Genomic DNA, 19,699 nt, shown 5'->3' on the forward strand with positions numbered 1-19,699 from the left:
CTATCAGTTTTGCACATCGAGAGACTGACATTTTTTCCCATTCCACCTTGCAAAACAGCTCGAGCTCAGTGAGGCTGGATGGAGAGCATTTGTGAACAGCAGTTTTCAGTTCTTTCCACAGATTCTCGATTGGATTCAGGTCTGGACTTTGACTTGGCCATTCTAACACCTGGATATGTTTATTTTTGAACCATTCCATTGTAGATTTTGCTTTATGTTTTGGATCATTGTCTTGTTGGAAGACAAATCTCCGTCCCAGTCTTAGGTCTTTTGCAGACTCCATCAGGTTTTCTTCCAGAATGGTCCTGTATTTGGCTCCATCCATCTTCCCATCAATTTTAATTTCTTCCCTGTCCCTGCTGAAGAAATGCAGGCCCAAACCATGATGCTGCCACCACCATGTTTGACAGTGGGGATGGTGTGTTCAGGGTGATGAGCTGTGTTGCTTTTACGCCAAACATAACGTTTTGCATTGTTGCCAAAAAGTTCAATTTTGGTTTCATCTGACCAGAGCACCTTCTTCCACATGTTTGGTGTGTCTCCCAGGTGGCTTGTGGCAAACTTTAAACAACACTTTTTATGGATATCTTTAAGAAATGGCTTTCTTCTTGCCACTCTTCCATAAAGGCCAGATTTGTGCAATATACGACTGATTGTTGTCCTATGGACAGAGTCTCCCACCTCAGCTGTAGATCTCTGCAGTTCATCCAGAGTGATCATGGGCCTCTTGGCTGCATCTCTGATCAGTCTTCTCCTTGTATGAGCTGAAAGTTTAGAGGGACGGCCAGGTCTTGGTAGATTTGCAGTGGTCTGATACTCCTTCCATTTCAATATTATCGCTTGCACAGTGCTCCTTGGGATGTTTAAAGCTTGGGAAATCTTTTTGTATCCAAATCCGGCTTTAAACTTCTTCACAACAGTATCTCGGACCTGCCTGGTGTGTTCCTTGTTCTTCATGATGCTCTCTGCGCTTTTAACGGACCTCTGAGAATATCACAGTGCAGGTGCATTTATACGGAGACTTGATTACACACAGGTGGATTGTATTTATCATCATTAGTCATTTAGGTCAACATTGGATCATTCAGAGATCCTCACTGAACTTCTGCTGCACTGAAAGTAAAGGGGCTGAATAATTTAGCACGCCCAATTTTTCAGTTTTTGATTTGTTAAAAAAGTTAGAAATATCCAATAAATGTCGTTCCACTTCATGATTGTGTCCCACTTGTTGTTGATTCTTCACAAAAAAATACAGTTTTATGTCTTTATGTTTGAAGCCTGAAATGTGGCAAAAGGTCGCAAAGATCAAGGGGGCCGAATACTTTCGCAAGGCACTGTATATACATTTTTGCAGTGCTCATTATGAACCTTCACTAATATCACAGTAGAGAGAGAGAGAGAGAGAGAGATTATTGCTGTCATTGTAAGACCATAATATTGAAGGGATCAATACTCTCCATCAGATGCAATCCTGTTACTATGGATGTGCTTATAGGGCTTATTCTGCTGTACAATCTGCTTTACTTTGTTTAATTCACTTGACAGAAGACTGTCCAAGTATCTACATTATAGTTGTAGTAACCAAGACTGTATATTTACAGTGAGAGTCCAGCGGTATCATCAGTGTGGACAGGAGAACATAGAGCTGTAGAGTATAGAGTTGTGGACAGTAGAACATAGAGCTGTGGACAGGAGAACATAGAGCTGTAGAGTATAGAGTTGTGGACAGTAGAATATAGAGCTGTGGACAGTAGAACATGAGCTGTGGACAGTAGAGTATAGAGCTGTGGACAGTAGAACATGGAACTGTGGACAGTAGAACATAGAGCTGTGGACAGTAGAACATAGAGCTGTGGACAGTAGAGTATAGAGCTGTGGACAGTAGAACATGAGCTGTGGACAGTAGAGTATAGAGCTGTGGACAGTAGAACATGGAACTGTGGACAGTAGAACATAGAGCTGTGGACAGTAGAACATAGAGCTGTGGACAGTAGAGTATAGAGCTGTGGACAGTAGAACATGGAGCTGTGGACAGTAGAACATAGAGCTGTGGACAGTAGAACATAGAGCTGTGGACAGTAGAACATAGAGTTGTGGACAGTAGAACATAGAGCTGTGGACAGGAGAACATGAGCTGTGGACAGTAGAGTATAGAGCTGTGGACAGTAGAACATGGAGCTGTGGACAGTAGAGTATAGAGCTGTGGACAGTAGAACATAGAACTGTGGACAGTAGAACATAGAGCTGTGGACAGGAGAACATGAGCTGTGGACAGTAGAGTATAGAGCTGTGGACAGTAGAACATGGAGCTGTGGACAGTAGAACATGGAGCTGTGGACAGTAGAACATGGAACTGTGGACAGTAGAACATGGAGCTGTGGACAGTAGAACATGGAACTGTGGACAGTAGAACATGGAACTGTGGACAGTAGAACATAGAGCTGTGGACAGGAGAACATGAGCTGTGGACAGTAGAGTATAGAGCTGTGGACAGTAGAACATGGAACTGTGGACAGTAGAACATAGAGCTGTGGACAGGAGAACATGAGCTGTGGACAGTAGAGTATAGAGCTGTGGACAGTAGAACATGGAGCTGTGGACAGTAGAACATGGAGTTGTGGACAGTAGAACATGGAACTGTGGACAGTAGAACATGGAGCTGTGGACAGTAGAACATGGAGCTGTGGACAGTAGAACATAGAGCTGTGGACAGTAGAACATAGAGCTGTGGACAGTAGAACATGGAGCTGTGGACAGTAGAACATGGAGCTGTGGACAGTAGAACATAGAGCTGTGGACAGTAGAACATAGAGCTGTGGACAGTAGAACATGGAGCTGTGGACAGTAGAGTATAGAACTGTGGACAGTAGAACATAGAGCTGTGGACAGTAGAACATGGAGCTGTGGACAGTAGAGTATAGAGCTGTGGACAGTAGAACATGGAGCTGTGGACAGTAGTGTATAGAGCTGTGGACAGTAGAACATGGAGCTGTGGACAGTAGAACATAGAGCTGTGGACAGTAGAACATAGAGCTGTGGACAGTAGAACATAGAGCTGTAGATTGGAGATAACTGCTAGCCTCCCGCAGGAGACACTGAGTAAGGTTACGTCCCAAATGGCATCCTATTACCTTTGTAGTGCACAACTATTGACCCATGCCCATAGGGCTGTAGTGCACTACAAAGGGAATAGGGTCCCATTTAGGACACGTACTAAGAGTGACAGACACTCGATCCTAAGGTGCGCTCACACTCCCGAGAGGGGGAGACAGGGGGATTGAGGGGGTGAGAGAGGGATTGAGGGGGAGAGAGGGGGGGGGGGGGGGGGAGGGGAAGAGGGGGAGAGAGTGAGAGGGAGACAATTGATCAACACTCCGATAATGAGAGAGACGTTCAAGATTGGTGGAGAAAGAGTATAGTGCAATTTGGGACACACTTCTAGTCTCGCTGCTTTAAGAATCCTCTTTAATGTAAAAGGCCTCAAATTATGAGCCATTTTTTTAACGTGCAAAACATCAATATATTGAGGATATTTTGACTCCCAAGGGATTAAAGACCAGGTTGGTAAAACACAACCAGAGGAGATAAATGATAAGTGCTGTAGATATAAAATAGAGAAAAGCTTAATGGCTTCATGTGTATCATGTTCTGTTTTTCACTTCATTTTATTACAATCTGCTCGGTAACAGAGATACCACACTGCAGTGTGCTGGGTTGTACTGTGGGTGGGTGGGTTGTTAGTTGGCTGGATGGGTTGTTGGTTGGGTGGGTGGGTTGTACTGTGGGTGGGTGGGTTGTTGGTTGGGTGGGTGGGTTGTTGGTTGGGTGGGTGGATGGATGGGTGGGTGAGTTTTTGGTTGGGTGGGTGGGTGGATGGGTGGGTTGTTGGTTGGGTGGGTGCGCGGGTGGATGGATGGGTGGGTGGGTGTATTTTGAGAGAGGTGTAGACAGTAAGTCCAGTAATGTACATGCGTATGTTATGTCTCACTGGCAGTGTGAGCATGTGTAGGTTTGCCTAGGTTTTATTTATGGAGTACGATAGGGAACTGGTAAACAGTAGGAGAGTGGGGGGGGGGGGTGGCAGACATGCCATCTCTAGTCATCAATGCCCAATGGTGACCAATTCATACCTGGGAAACCAGCAGCAAACACTGACTTCAGGAATGTGTCTGTTTGCAGTAGTAAATGCTTACAAACAGGAGAGAGAGAGAGAGAAAGCCCCAGCTGGTGTACTCTATTGGGTCTGTAAAGGGTAGGGAAGCATGAGAGAGTGATGGATAGAGTGAAAGATGGATGGATGGACTAAAGGGAGAGAGGTATTGTCCTCATAAACCATGGACAGGCTCCATCGGAGTGGAAGCAGTATCTTTTCATCATGGGCCAGCCAGCTGAGACAGCTGAGGAATTAACCCTCAGGTTGTTGCCCCCGTCAGTGGCTGCTTCTGAAAGGGCAACCTATTCCCTATGTAGTGCACTACTTTTGACCAGGGCCCATAGGCTGCCATTAGGCTTTGGTCAAACGAAGTGCTAGGGAATAGGGTGCCATTTGGGACCAGTAAGTCAGCCAGGTGTTGGCTGAGTATCAACCCCCTAACCCCAGTCAGCACGACCACTACTGCCCCCAGTAGAGGTCAGTTACAGGTCAGTAGAGGTCAGTTACAGGCCTGTAGAGGTCAGTTACAGGTCAGAGGTCAGTTACAGGTCAGAAGAGGTAGTTACAGGCCTGTAGAGGTCAGTTACAGGTCAGTAGAGGTCAGTTACAGACTTGTAGAGGCCAGTTACAGGTCAGTAGAGGTCAGTTACAGGTCAGTAGAGGTCAGTTACAGGTCAGTAGAGGTCAGTTACAGACCTGTAGAGGTCAGTTACAGGTCAGTAGAGGTCAGTTACAGGTCAGTAGAGGTCAGTTACAGGTCAGTAGAGGTCAGTTACAGGCCTGTGTGGTTCAGTTCATAGAGGTCAGTTACAGGCTTGTGTGGTTCAGTTCGTAGAGGTCAGTTACAGGTCAGTAGAGGTCAGTTACAGGCCTGTGTGGTTCAGTTCGTAGAGGTCAGTTACAGGCTTGTGTGGTTCAGTTCGTAGAGGTCAGTTACAGGCCTGTGTGGTTCAGTTCGTAGAGGTCAGTTACAGTCCTGTGTGGCTCAGTTCGTAGAGCGTGGCACTTGCAAAGCCAGCTTTGTGGGTTCGATTCCCACAAGGGGACCAGTATGAAAATATATCCACTCAGTACTGAAATTCACTCCAGATAGGAGTGTCTGCTAAATTACTAAAATGTAAATAGGACAGTAGAGGTCAGTTATAGGTCAGTTATAGGCCAGTATAGGCCTGTTAGGGGTCAATTATAAGCCAGTAGAGGTCAATTATAAGCCAGTAGAGGTCAGTTATAGGCCAGTAGAGGTCAGTTATAGGCCAGTAGAGGTCAATTATAATCCAGTAGAGGTCAGTTATAGGCCAGTAGAGGTCAATGCCGTTTCAGACTGTTCTACACCAACCATACCATGTAGATGACCTTCTGCTGTTCAGCTAGACTGTATGGTGAAGGAAAATACCACTCAACCTTCTGCTGTTCGGCTAGACTGTCACCAAGAAAGCTTAGATCTACAGCTCAGATTTAACCTAATAAAAGCAGCTCTGTAGGAATGAGGTTTGTGCAGTGGGCCTGATACACAATCAGAGCATATTGGTTATATGCTTGGCCTGCCAGTGGTGTTAATCTCAGACCATATTATACTTAAAAACTCGAGCTTTGATAACTAAATAGATCAGTTGAGAGAAACAGCTGAGCATGAATTGAAATAATTCGCATTTTTTTTTATTTTACTGGATGGTACCTGCATCTTACGGTCAAGGTGCGTTCAACACAACTGTGAATTTGAAGAGAAAAAAAACAGAGGTCGAATCATGATATCAGCGATCTTCAGGTCGTAAACTCGGAGCTGTAGAAAGATGTCCGAGTTTCTGACTTGGAATTCCGAAGCAGGATGAACGTCCCAGTCGGAGTTCCCAGTTGTTTTGAACACGTCATTAGTCTCAGCGGAGGGAGAGCGCAGCAGAGGGTCCGACTCTTTCCTTCCTTTCCTCCGGTGACACTGACTAGAGAGAGGGGACACAGTCTTCCGCCTGATGGCGAAACTGGAGTCGCACCGTATCTGCCTCATGCACAAATTCATGTTGTTCCTGTGACCAGAGAAAGTGAACTACTCCTTGATATTAAAATAGACACGATGAGCTGCTAATAATAATAACATTGCAAGGCTGGCTATCAATACACTTGGCTACAAATTGCAGCCCAAGTGGAAGTAGGGAGAAGCGCGTTTTATGTTTTGTAATAGAGCTGAATAAAAACAGTGTTGACAGTGCTGAATCAAAACGTAGACTTGAACTCACTTTTAAAAACAGCTGCTCTTTGCTGTATTCTTTGACAGTCTCTCTGGTCATGGTTTTAAAAGTTATGAAATCTCACGTAGGCTAGTATCACACTTTGCTGCGGGAACCGTGATCTGAGCTATCCGATTGGCTAGCACAGTAGGTGCACTCGATTTAACCACAGATCTCCCGGTCTGCCGGTTAGGAGGAGTTTGATTTTCCAGACAAATAGTTCAAAATGGGAACCCTTAGCCTACACAGTGCGCAGGGCTTGTGAATCAAGTAACAGTATAACAGTATAACTTTAGACCGTCCCCTCGTCCATACCCGGGCGCGAACCAGGGACCCTCTGCACACATCAACAACTGACACCCACGAAGCATCGTTACCCGTCGCTCCACAAAAGCCGCGGCCCTTGCAGAGCAAGGGGAACCACTACTTGCAAGTGACGTCACCGATTGAAACGCTATTTAGCGCGCACCACAGCTAACTAATCTAGCCGTTTCACATCCGTTTCACATCCGTTTCACATCCGTTACACAGCTACCGGCAACAGCGCATCACAAATAAATACAACAAAATAAACACGATAAAAGCTTTTATTGTCTGCTTTTCTACATAAATGTTTGGTGATCGACTTGGAATGCCTTGAAGATCGACCAATCAATTCCGATCGACCGGTTGGTGACCACTGAACTAGACTGCATGTCAATTAAAGGAAAATACCATTCAAAAACCATATTTTGTTATTCATTAGTCCACTGTGTCAAAACGCATTAGACATGACACTTTCTGTATGTTTAAAGTTCTTTATCCCCTCAAAAAGTCACATTCACACAGAGTAGCCTGCATGAAGTAATCTAGTACAGTACTACACATCTATCCTAAGACTAGTTCAAAATTAAAAAAAGCCCCAAATTCTGATTTGATAGTCGACTGCGTAACTTTTATGAATTGTATGTGCTGTTGTGCTGCCTGGCACTTTGTGAAGCCTGTAGTGTGATGTACAGTATCTATGTATCTGTATAGATATCTATGTATCCATATGGATGTGTGGGATGATGTCTGTGCAAATGATCTCTCAGTTTAACGGGCTGCATATTTAAAGGGATGAGATTATTGTTGCTAATTCAAGACATTAACTTTGCAGGCAGCGTTCATTCATTCATTCCCTCTTTCAATCTATCTCAGAATGTTGAGTTATGAGATGTACAGTCCAGTAGGTTTATCCACTTTTCTCCTCCTCCGGGACAACACGTTGACATGTATTTTCAGCTACCTATCCCATCTATCCCTCTCTCCACTCGTTTACTGACTTGTCTCTTTCCTCCCCCTCTCCTCCAGGACTACACGTTGACCATGTAGTTTCAGATACCTATCCCTCTCTCCACTCGTTAACTGACTCTTCTCTTTCCTCCCCCTCTCTTCCAGGACTGCACGTTGACATGTAGTTTCAACTACCTATCCCATCTATCCCTCTCGCCACTCGTTTACTGACTCGTCTCTTTCCTCCCCCTCTCTTCCAGGACTACACGTTGACCATGTAGTTTCAGCTACCTATACCATCTATCCCTCTCCACTCGTTAACTGACTCGTCTCTTTCCTCCCCCTCTCCTCCAGGACTACACGTTGACCATGTACTTCCAGCAGGCCTGGCGGGACAAGCGTCTGTCCTACTCTGAGATAGCCCTCAACCTGACGTTGGATAACAGGGTAGCCGACTCGCTCTGGGTTCCCGACACCTACTTCCTCAACGATAAAAAGTCCTTTGTCCACGGCGTCACGGTCAAGAACAGAATGATCCGACTGCATCCGGACGGCACCGTTCTCTATGGACTCCGGTAAGGGATTTCATAGCTTTTGATGGTTACCAATTGGTTACCAATATCTGTGTTGGTTTCTCTCAGCCAGTAGGTTGAATGCCCCTCTTTCATTTATTAATGTATTTATTTCATCAAACCTTTATTTAACTAGGCAAGTCAGTTAAAAAAAATGTTTTATTTACAATGACGGCCTACCAAAAGGCAAAAGGCCTCCTGCAGCGATGGGGGCCTGGGATTTAAAAAAAATACAAAATACAAAATAAATACAGGACAAAACACACATCATGACAAGAGAGACAACACAACACTACATAAAGAGAGACCTAAGACAACAACATAGCAAGGCAGCAACACATGACAACACAGCATGGTAGCAACACAACATAACAACAACATGGTATCAACACAACATGGTAGCACAACATGGTACCACAAAACATGGTACAGACATTATTGGTCACAGACAACAGCACAAAGGGCAAGAAGGTAGAGACAACAATACATCACACAAAGCAGCCACAACTGTCAGTAAGAGTGTCCATGATTGAGTCTTTGAATGAAGAGATTGAGATAAAACTGTCAAGTTTGAGTGTTTGTTGCAGCTCGTTTAAATCGCTAGCTGCAGCAAACTGAAAAGAGGAGCGACCCAGGGATGTGTGTGCTTTGGAGACCTTTATCAGAATGTGACTGGCAAAACTGATGTTGTATGTGGAGGATGAGGGCTGCAGTAGATATCTCAGATAGGGAAGAGTGAGGCCTAAGAGGGTTTTATAAATAAGCATCAACCAGCGGGTCTTGCGATGAGTATAGAGCGATTACCAATTTACAGAGGAGTATAGAGTACATTGATGTGTCCTATAAGGAGCAATGGTGGCAAATCTGATGGCTGAATGGTAAAGAACATCTAGCAGCTCGAGAGCACCCTTACCTGCCAATCTATAAATTACAGTGCCTTGCGAAAGTATTCGGCCCCCTTGAACTTTGCGACCTTTTGCCACATTTCAGGCTTCAAACATAAATATATAAAACTGTATTTTTTTGTGAAGAATCAACAACAAGTGGGACACAATCATGAAGTGGAACAACATTTATTGGATATTTCAAACTTTTTTAACAAATCAAAAACTGAAAAATTGGGCGTGCAAAATTATTCAGCCCCTCTACTTTCAGTGCAGCAAACTCTCTCCAGAAGTTCAGTGAGGATCTCTGAATGATCCAATGTTGACCTAAATGACTAATGATGATAAATACAATCCACCTGTGTGTAATCAAGTCTCCATATCAATGCACCTGCACTGTGATAGTCTCAGAGGTCCGTTAAAAGCGCAGAGAGCATCATGAAGAACAAGGAACACACCAGGCAGGTCCGAGATACTGTTGTGAAGAAGTTTAATGCCGGATTTGGATACAAAAAGATTTCCCAAGCTTTAAACATCCCAAGGAGCACTGTGCAAGCGATAATATTGAAATGGAAGGAGTATCAGACCACTGCAAATCTACCAAGACCTGGCCGTCCCTCTAAACTTTCAGCTCATACAAGGAGAAGACTGATCAGAGATGCAGCCAAGAGGCCCATGATCACTCTGGATAAACTGCAGAGATCTACAGCTGAGGTGGGAGACTCTGTCCATAGGACAACAATCAGTCGTATATTGCACAAATCTGGCCTTTATGGAAGAGTGGCAAGAAGAAAGCCATTTCTTAAAGATATCCATAAAAAGTGTCGTTTAAAGTTTGCCACAAGCCACCTGGGAGACACACCAAACATGTGGAAGAAGGTGCTCTGGTCAGATGAAACCAAAATTGAACTTTTTGGCAACAATGCAAAACGTTATGTTTGGCGTAAAAGCAACACAGCTCATCACCCTGAACACACCATGCCCACTGTCAAACATGGTGGTGGCAGCATCATGGTTTGGGCCTGCTTTTCTTCAGCGGGGACAGGGAAGATGGTTAAAATTGATGGGAAGATGGATGGAGCCAAATACAGGACCATTCTGGAAGAAAACCTGATGGAGTCTGCAAAAGACCTGAGACTGGGACGATACAAACATACAACACACACACACACTGGACGGTCTTTTATGTACTGTTGTGCTGCCTGTAAAGGGATGAACATTCCTAGGTAGTAGCTACCCCCTCCTTGGCCTACACTTCACACTAACACCAATCTGAACATTCCTAGGTAGTAGCTATCCCCTCCTTGGCCTACACTTCACACTAACACCAATCTGAACATTCCTAGGTAGTAGCTATCCCCTCCTTGGCCTACACTTCACACTAACACCAACCTGAACATTCCTAGGTAGTAGCTACCCCCTCCTTGGCCTACACTTCACACTAACACCAATCTGAACATTCCTAGGTAGTAGCTATCCCCTCCTTGGCCTACACTTCACACTAACACCAACCTGAACATTCCTAGGTAGTAGCTACCCCCTCCTTGGCCTACACTTCACACTAACACCAATCTGAACATTCCTAGGTAGTAGCTACCCCCTCCTTGGCCTACACTTCACACTAACACCAACCTGAACATTCCTAGGTAGTAGCTACCCCCTCCTTGGCCTACACTTCACACTAACACCAATCTGAACATTCCTAGGTAGTAGCTACCCCCTCCTTGGCCTACACTTCACACTAACACCAACCTGAACATTCCTAGGTAGTAGCTACCCCCTCCTTGGCCTACACTTCACACTAACACCAACCTGAACATTCCTAGGTAGTAGCTACCCCCTCCTTGGCCTACACTTCACACTAACACCAATCTGAACATTCCTAGGTAGTAGCTACCCCCTCCTTGGCCTACACTTCACACTAACACCAACCTGAACATTCCTAGGTAGTAGCTACCCCCTCCTTGGCCTACACTTCACACTAACACCAACCTGAACATTCCTAGGTAGTAGCTACCCCCTCCTTGGCCTACACTTCACACTAACACCAACCTGAACATTCCTAGGTAGTAGCTACCCCCTCCTTGGCCTACACTTCACACTAACACCAATCTGAACATTCCTAGGTAGTAGCTACCCCCACCTTGGCCTACACTTCACACTAACACCAACCTGAACATTCCTAGGTAGTAGCTACCCCCTCCTTGGCCTACACTTCACACTAACACCAATCTGAACATTCCTAGGTAGTAGCTACCCCCTCCTTGGCCTACACTTCACACTAACACCAACCTGAACATTCCTAGGTAGTAGCTACCCCCTCCTTGGCCTACACTTCACACTAACACCAATCTGAACATTCCTTGCCATAAGGAAGAAAGACAAATAGTCCCAAACTGTTCTGATGCTTGTATGGGAACATTGAAACAGAGTATTTGGCGGTAGGAGTGCAGAGGCCAAAGTCTCACTCAGGAGTCTCCATTCCGTGGCTGTCAGCTCTGATTCACAACAAGTCCATGTTCAATTTAACAACTTCAAAAGATGTGGCAGAGTACAAACAACATGTTCTATTACCATGAAAAGAAAGTACACTACCCATTCTCTGTTTCAATGGTCCCACACCAGCTTGGGAACAGTGTGTGACTATATTTAATTTCATGATCCTACTCAGTCAGCCGTACCTCCATGTTGCTGGTGCACTTCAGATTGGGCCGTGACTTGTATTAAAGAAGTTGGGAAATCATTTCATGGACCTTCTCATACCAGATACCTGTATTCATTAAAACCCAACAAGTCACAAGTTCATGGATACGATTGTTGTGAGGAAAATAATATTTTTGGAACAGGAGAAACCACAGTGCACATGCGCAGATGCTAAGCTAAGGCTGTTCTTCTTTGTCGGTGGCACATGCCCAGCTAGTGTTAGCATGAGGGCTAAGAATCACGTTGTCTTACGGGAAATGCTAACTGTTCACCGTCTCAGTAGTGTGTTTGAGCGTAGGACTAGAATCAGAGCGCTTTGATTTTAGCTTGCAAACAACTCCAGTTTCAATTCCAGATATAGGAGTAGAGTTTAGAACACCTCCAGTTCCAGATATAGGAGAAGAGTTTAGAACACCTCCAGTTCCAGTTGCAGTTATAGAAGAAGAGTTTAGAACACCTCCAGTTCCAGTTATAGGAGAAGAGTTTAGAACACCTCCAGTTACAGTTATAGGAGAAGAGTTTAGAACACCTCCAGTTACAGTTATAGGAGAAGAGTTTAGAACACCTCCAGTTATAGTTACAGTTATAGGAGAAGAGTTTAGAACACCTCCAGTTCCAGTTATAGAAGAAGAGTTTAGAACACCTCCAGTTACAGTTGCAGTTATAGAAGAAGAGTTTAGAACACCTCCAGTTCCAGTTATAGGAGAAGAGTTTAGAACACCTCCAGTTCCAGTTATAGGAGAAGATGTAAGGGCGTTCGTCTGTAGGAGGAAGAGAAGCGGACCAAAGCGCAGCGTGGTGGTTATTCATGTTTTAATAAATCACTACACATGAACAAACTAACAAAAACAAGAAATGTGAAAACGCAAAACAGTCCTATCCTGTGACAACAAACACAGTGACAGGAACAATCACCCACAAACACACAGTGAAACCCAGGCTACCTAAGTATGATTCTCAATCAGAGACAACTAATGACACCTGCCTCTGATTGAGAACCATACTAGGCCGAAAACATAGAAATGCCCCAAAACATAGAAAAACAAACATAGACTGCCCACCCAACTCACGCCCTGACCATACTAAATAAATACAAAACAACAGAAATAGAGGTCAGAACGTGACAGAAGAGTTTAGAACACCTCCAGTTCCAGTTATAGGAGAAGAGTTTAGAACACCTCCAGTTCCAGTTATAGGAGAAGAGTTTAGAACACCTCCAGTTCCAGTTATAGGAGAAGAGTTTAGAACACCTCCAGTTCCAGTTATAGGAGAAGAGTTTAGAACACCTCCAGTTACAGTTATAGGAGAAGAGTTTAGAACACCTCCAGTTATAGTTACAGTTATAGGAGAAGAGTTTAGAACACCTCCAGTTCCAGTTATAGGAGAAGAGTTTAGAACACCTTCAGTTCCAGTTATAGGAGAAGAGTTTTGAACACCTCCAGTTACAGATATAGGAGAAGAGTTTAGAACACCTCCAGTTCCAGTTATAGAAGAAGAGTTTAGAACACCTCCAGTTACAGATATAGGAGAAGAGTTTAGAACACCTCCAGTTCCAGATATAGGAGAATAGTATAGAACACCTACAGTTACAGTTCCAGTTATAGGAGAAGAGTTTAGAACACCTCCAGTTCCAGTTATAGGCGAAGAGTATAGAACACCTCCAGTTACAGATACAGTTATAGGAGAAGAGTTTAGAACACCTCCAGTTCCAGTTATAGGAGAAGAGTTTAGAACACCTCCAGTTCCAGTTATAGGAGAAGAGTTTAGAACACCTCCAGTTACAGTTACAGTTATAGGAGAAGAGTTTAGAACACCTCCAGTTACAGTTATAGGAGAAGAGTTTAGAACACCTCCAGTTCCAGATATAGGAGAAGAGTTTAGAACACCTCCAGTTACAGTTACAGTTATAGGAGAAGAGTTTAGAACACCTCCAGTTACAGTTACAGTTATAGGAGAAGAGTTTAGAACACCTCCAGTTACAGTTATAGGAGAAGAGTTTAGAACACCTCCAGTTACAGTTACAGTTATAGGAGAAGAGTTTAGAACACCTCCAGTTACAGTTACAGTTATAGGAGAAGAGTTTAGAACACCTCCAGTTACAGTTACAGGTGAAGAGTTTAGAACACCCCCAGTTACAGTTATAGGAGAAGAGTTTAGAACACCTCCAGTTACAGTTACAGTTATAGGAGAAGAGTTTAGAACACCTCCAGTTCCAGTTATAGGAGAAGAGTTTAGAACACCTCCAGTTACAGTTATAGGAGAAGAGTTTAGAACACCTCCAGTTACAGTTACCGTTATAGGAGAAGAGTTTAGAACACCTCCAGTTACAGTTATAGGAGAAGAGTTTAGAACACCTCCAGTTCCAGTTATAGGAGAAGAGTTTAGAACACCTCCAGTTACAGTTACAGTTATAGGAGAAGAGTTTAGAACACCTCCAGTTCCAGTTATAGGAGAAGAGTTTAGAACACCTCAAGTTCCAGATATAGGAGAAGTGTTTAGAACACCTCCAGTTACAGTTCCATATATAGGAGAAGAGTTTAGAACACCTCCAGTTCCAGTTATAGGAGAAGAGTTTAGAACACCTCCAGTTACAGTTACAGTTATAGGAGAAGAGTTTAGAACACCTCCAGTTCCAGTTATAGGAGAAGAGTTTAGAACACCTCCAGTTCCAGATATAGGAGAAGAGTTTAGAACACCTCCAGTTCCAGATATAGGAGAAGAGTTTAGAACACCTCCAGTTACAGATATAGGAGAAGAGTTTAGAACACCTCCAGTTACAGTTCCATATATAGGAGAAGTTTAGAACACCTCCAGTTACAGTTACAGTTATAGGAGAAGAGTTTAGAACACCTCCAGTTACAGTTACAGTTATAGGAGAAGAGTTTAGAACACCTCCAGTTCCAGATATAGGAGAAGAGTTTAGAACACATCCAGTTACAGTTCCAGTTATAGGAGAAGAGTTTAGAACACCTCCATTTACAGTTCCAGTTATAGGAGAAGAGTTTAGAACACCTCCATTTACAGTTACAGGAGAAGAGTTTAGAACACGTCCAGTTACAGTTACAGGAGAAGAGTTTAGAACACCTCCAGTTACAGATATAGGAGAAGAGTTTAGAACACCTCCAGTTACAGTTACAGTTATAGGAGAAGAGTTTAGAACACCTCCAGTTCCAGATATAGGATAAGAGTTTAGAACACATCCAGTTACATTTACAGTTATAGGAGAAGAGTTTAGAACACCTCCATTTACAGTTACAGGAGAAGAGTTTAGAACACCTCCAGTTACAGTTACAGGAGAAGATTTTAGAAGCTCTAATCCTTCAAGTTTTATCTGCTGGTTCCTAAGCAGCCTCAACTCCCCCCTCTCCTATCCTCCTCTTCTCCTCTCTCCTCTCCCCTCCCTTCGCCTCTCCACCTCTCCTCTTCTCTCTTCCCCCCTCCTTCCATCTCCACTCCCCTCCTCAACCCTCCTTCCCTATCCCTCCTTTCCTCTCCACTCCTCTCCTCAACCCTCCTTCCCTATCCCTCCTTTCCTCTCCACTCCTCTCCTCAACCCTCCTTCCCTATCCCTCCTTTCCTCTCCACTCCTCTCCTCAACCCTCCTTCCCTATCCCTCATTCCATCTCCACTGCTCTCCTCAAACCTCCTTCCCTATCCCTCCTTTCCTCTCCACTCCTCTCCTCAACCCTCCTTCCCTATCCCTCCTTCCATCTCCACTCCTTTCCTCAACCCTCCTTCCCTATCCCTCCTTCCATCTCCACTCCTCTCCTCAACCCTCCTTCCCTATCCCTCCTTTCCTCTCCACTCCCCTCCTCTCCTCTCATCTCATCGTCTCGTCTCCTCTCCCCTCTCATCTCATCGTCTCGTCTCGTCTCCCCTCCACCCCTCCCCTCCTCGTGTCTTCCCTCGCTTCCTCTCCTCCCTCCCCTCCTCTCCTCTCGTCTTCCCTCTACTACCCTCCTCTCCTCCACTTGTCTTCTCTACTCACCCCTCCCCTCCTCTCGTATTCCCTCCCCTCCTCTCCTTACTCCCTTCCTCTCCTCCCTCCCCTCTCATCCTTTCCTCGTCCCTCCACTACCCTCCTCCCCTCTCTTTCTCAGTCAGTCTGTTATTTGATGTTAGTAAGTCCAGACACCCAGTCAGCAGGACCAGCTGCCAGAATGCTCAGAGCAGTGTGTGAGTGTGAGTGTGTGTGTGTGTGTACCTGTAGAGACGGCTGGTAGAACAGGCTGGTTAGAACAGCAGGGAGGATGTGTGTGTGTGTGTGTGTAGAAGATGGCTAGCCTACGGGAGACAGTCGTCAGTAACACATTCTACTACAGACTGTAAGACACACAGACATATAGTTGTTACCAGTTAAGATACTGGCCACTGCATATCATACATTTATTTTCAAGATTTCAATGGGCATATTAAGGGACACATTTATTCACTGTTGTTGAAAACCATATAAGAGTCACTTGCAATTTTCTCGTAGTGTTTTCTAGCTCTTTTTGTGAAAGGACAGGATGTATCTCTGTGCTATGGAGACATTCAGCCCTGGTCTTTTGTCAGTGGCAGGAGAGATGGGCTGCCCAGTTCAATAGAAATCATGATAGTGAGAGATGGATAAAAATACTCTTACTTGTTCCTGTCGATATATGAACAGAACAGTTTCATTAAAAAAAGTCTCTCTCTCTCTCTCTCTCTTTGAGTAGGCATGACAGATGAGAAGGAGAGAAAGAGAGAGATGGTCACCTAGCTACAGCATCCATACTCTTTTCCACCTCCTTCTAGTCACCTAGCTACAGAGCTACAGCATCCATACTCTGTTCCCCCTCCTTCTAGTCACCTAGCTACAGAGCTACAGTATCCATACTCTGTTCCCCCTCCTTCTGGTCATCTAGCTACAGATCTACAGCATCCATACTCTGTTCCCCCTCCTTCTGGTTACCTAGCTACAGAGCTACAGCATCCATACTCTGTTAGTCACCTAGCTACAGAGCTACAGCATCCATCTACCTAGCTACAGATCTACAGCATCCATACTCTGTTCCCCCTCCTTCTGGTCACCTAGCTACAGATCTACAGCATCCATACTCTGTTCCCCCTCCTTCTGGTTACCTAGCTACAGATCTACAGCATCCATACTCTGTTTCCCCTCCTTCTGGTCACCTAGCTACAGATCTACAGCATCCATCACCTAGCTACAGAGCTACAGCATCCATACTCTGTTTCCCCTCCTTATGGTCATCTAGCTACAGATCTACAGCATCCATACTCTGTTCCCCCTCCTTCTGGTCATCTAGCTACAGCATCCTGACAAGTTTTGTTGAAACACTCTAGGCAGTAACACATATGACACGCTGCCAGGCAACACACACACACACACACACACACACACACACACACACACACACACACACACACACACACACACACACACACACACACACACACACACACACACACACACACACACACACACACACACACACACACACACACACACACACACACACACACACACACACACACACACACACACACACACACAGCAGCGCCATAACTAAAGGATCCTGAAAAACACTGGTTGTTGGCTGGTCCTTCTTTAAACTCAGACAAAAGCTTGTAGACTTCTGCTGCTACTGATGATGTAGGAGCAGCCTATAAATAGCATGTTATTCTTAACCCTGCCATCTTGGCCTAATTTTACATGTCCCAGGAGCTTCCTTCCTGATCCTGAGAATAGTGTGATGATTGAGTGGTGAAGTGTTGGATGACTGACTGACACCCTATCTTGTATGTAGTGCACTACTTTTGGCCAGAGCTCTATGGTTCTAGTCAAAAGTACTCTGGTTAAAATCAGTGCACTATGTAGGGAATGTGGTGTCATTTAGGATGTACCCAGTGAGTGTGGCAATGTCTAGCTGGCTTACTGGGTGGGTGGCTGTGTGGCTGTGTGGTTGAAGGGATGGCTGGGTGGCTATGTGGCTGTGTGGCTGAATGGCTGTGTGGCTGTGTGGTTGAAGGGATGGCTGGGTGGCTATGTGGCTGTGTGGCTGTGTGGTTGGGTGGCTGAAGGGCTGTGTGGCTGAAGAGCTGGGTGGTTGAAGGGCTGTGTGGCTGTGTGGCTGAAGGGCTGGGTGGCTGTGTGGCTGGGTGGCTGAAGGGCTGGGTGGCTGAAGGGCTGGGTGGCTGAAGGGCTGGGTGGCTGAAGGGCTGGGTGGCTGAAGGGCTGGGTGGCTGAAGGGCTGGGTGGCTGGAGGGCTGGGTGGCTGAAGGGCTGTGTGGCTGGGTGGCTGAAGGGCTGGAGGCTGTGTGGCTGAAGGGCTGGGTGGCTGAAGGGCTGGGTGGCTGGGTGGACCCTTTGGCAAATACCAGGCATAGCATGGTGAGTTAGTGATAGCCACGGCAGGCAGAGAGAGGGGTAAACTAGGACATCCATCCATAGGACTCCTCTGATAATACTCCGGGGCACTTTGGTTCCTTCCTCTCTCTCTCGCTCTGCCTTCCTCCCTGCCTCCCTCCCTCCCTGCCTTCCTCCCTCCCTCCCTGCCTCCCTCCCTCCCTCCCTGCCTTCCTGCCTCTCTCCCTGCCTTCCTGCCTCTCTCCCTGCCTGCCTTCCTGCCTCTCTCCCTCCCTGCCTCCCTCCCTCCCTCCCTGCCTGCCTTCCTGCCTGCCTCCCTCCCTGCCTCCCTCCCTCCCTGCCTCCCTGCTAACTGGCTTGTTACATAATAGATAACAATGGAGGGAGGGAAGGGAGGGAGGCAGAGAGGGAGGCAGGGAGGAAGGCAGGGAGGGAGGCAGGGAGGCAGGAAGGCAGGGAGAATGTTGAATGTTTCTATGTCTCTGAAAAATGTAATTCCCCAAACTTGTCTTCAGTGAGACCCAAGGGACCTGAGTGCCTGGGTATTTTTTGCAAATATTTCAAACAAACTTGTGCTGTTTAATTATGAAACACATGTCCACTCTTCTAGATCAGTTTGTACTTATGGTGGAATGGAAAACAATCATTTGTTGTCAGATTTAGGTTACAACCAGCTATTTCAGGTCACTACAAGTATGTACAAAATAAACTTATTTTACAACCAGTATACAACCTGACCATAACGTCACAAACAACGTCATAATGACAACCAGTATACAACCTGACCATAACGTCACAAACAACATCATAATGACAACCAGTATACAACCTGACCATAACGTCACAAACAACGTCATAATGACAACCAGTATACAACCTGACCATAACGTCACAAACAACGTCATAATGACAACCAGTATACAACCTGACCATAACGTCACAAACGTCATAATGACAACCAGTATACAACCTGACCATAACGTCACAAACAACGTCATAATGATAACCAGTATACAACCTGACCATAACGTCACAAACGTCATAATGACAACCAGTATACAACCTGACCATAACGTCACAAACAACGTCATAATCACAACCAGTATACAACCTGACCATAACGTCACAAACAACGTCATAATGACAACCAGTATACAATCTGGCCATAACATCATAATGACAACCTGTATACAACCTGACCATAACGTCACAAACAACGTCATAATGACAACCAGTATACAACCTGACCATAACGTCACAAACAACGTCATAATGACAACCAGTATACAACCTGACCATAACGTCACAAACAACGTCATAATGACAACCAGTATACAACCTGACCATAACGTCACAAACAACGTCATAATGACAACCAGTATACAACCTGACCATAACGTCACAAACAACGTCATAATGACAACCAGTATACAATTTCACCATAACGTCACAAACAACGTCATAATGACAACCAGTATACAATCTGACCATAACGTCACAAACAACGTCATAATGACAACCAGTATACAATCTGACCATAACGTCACAAACAACGTCATAAT

The 19,699-nt window shown here is 45.1% G+C and overlaps 1 protein-coding gene across 2 annotated transcripts in view; it reads left to right on the top strand.

The window, feature by feature from the left end:
- The window catches only part of LOC139366537 (gamma-aminobutyric acid receptor subunit beta-2-like), a 77,748-nt gene that overhangs the window by 23,904 nt on the left and 34,145 nt on the right, over window positions 1-19,699 (top strand). For both annotated transcript variants that reach the window (XM_071104149.1, XM_071104150.1), the window contains exon 4: window positions 7,984-8,204. In XM_071104149.1, coding sequence (XP_070960250.1) covers window positions 7,984-8,204 — 221 coding nt within the window. The remainder of the gene's footprint in view (window positions 1-7,983; window positions 8,205-19,699) is intronic.

Source organism: Oncorhynchus clarkii, chromosome 14, assembly GCF_045791955.1.
Source record: "Oncorhynchus clarkii lewisi isolate Uvic-CL-2024 chromosome 14, UVic_Ocla_1.0, whole genome shotgun sequence".
Classification (NCBI taxonomy): domain Eukaryota; kingdom Metazoa; phylum Chordata; class Actinopteri; order Salmoniformes; family Salmonidae; genus Oncorhynchus; species Oncorhynchus clarkii.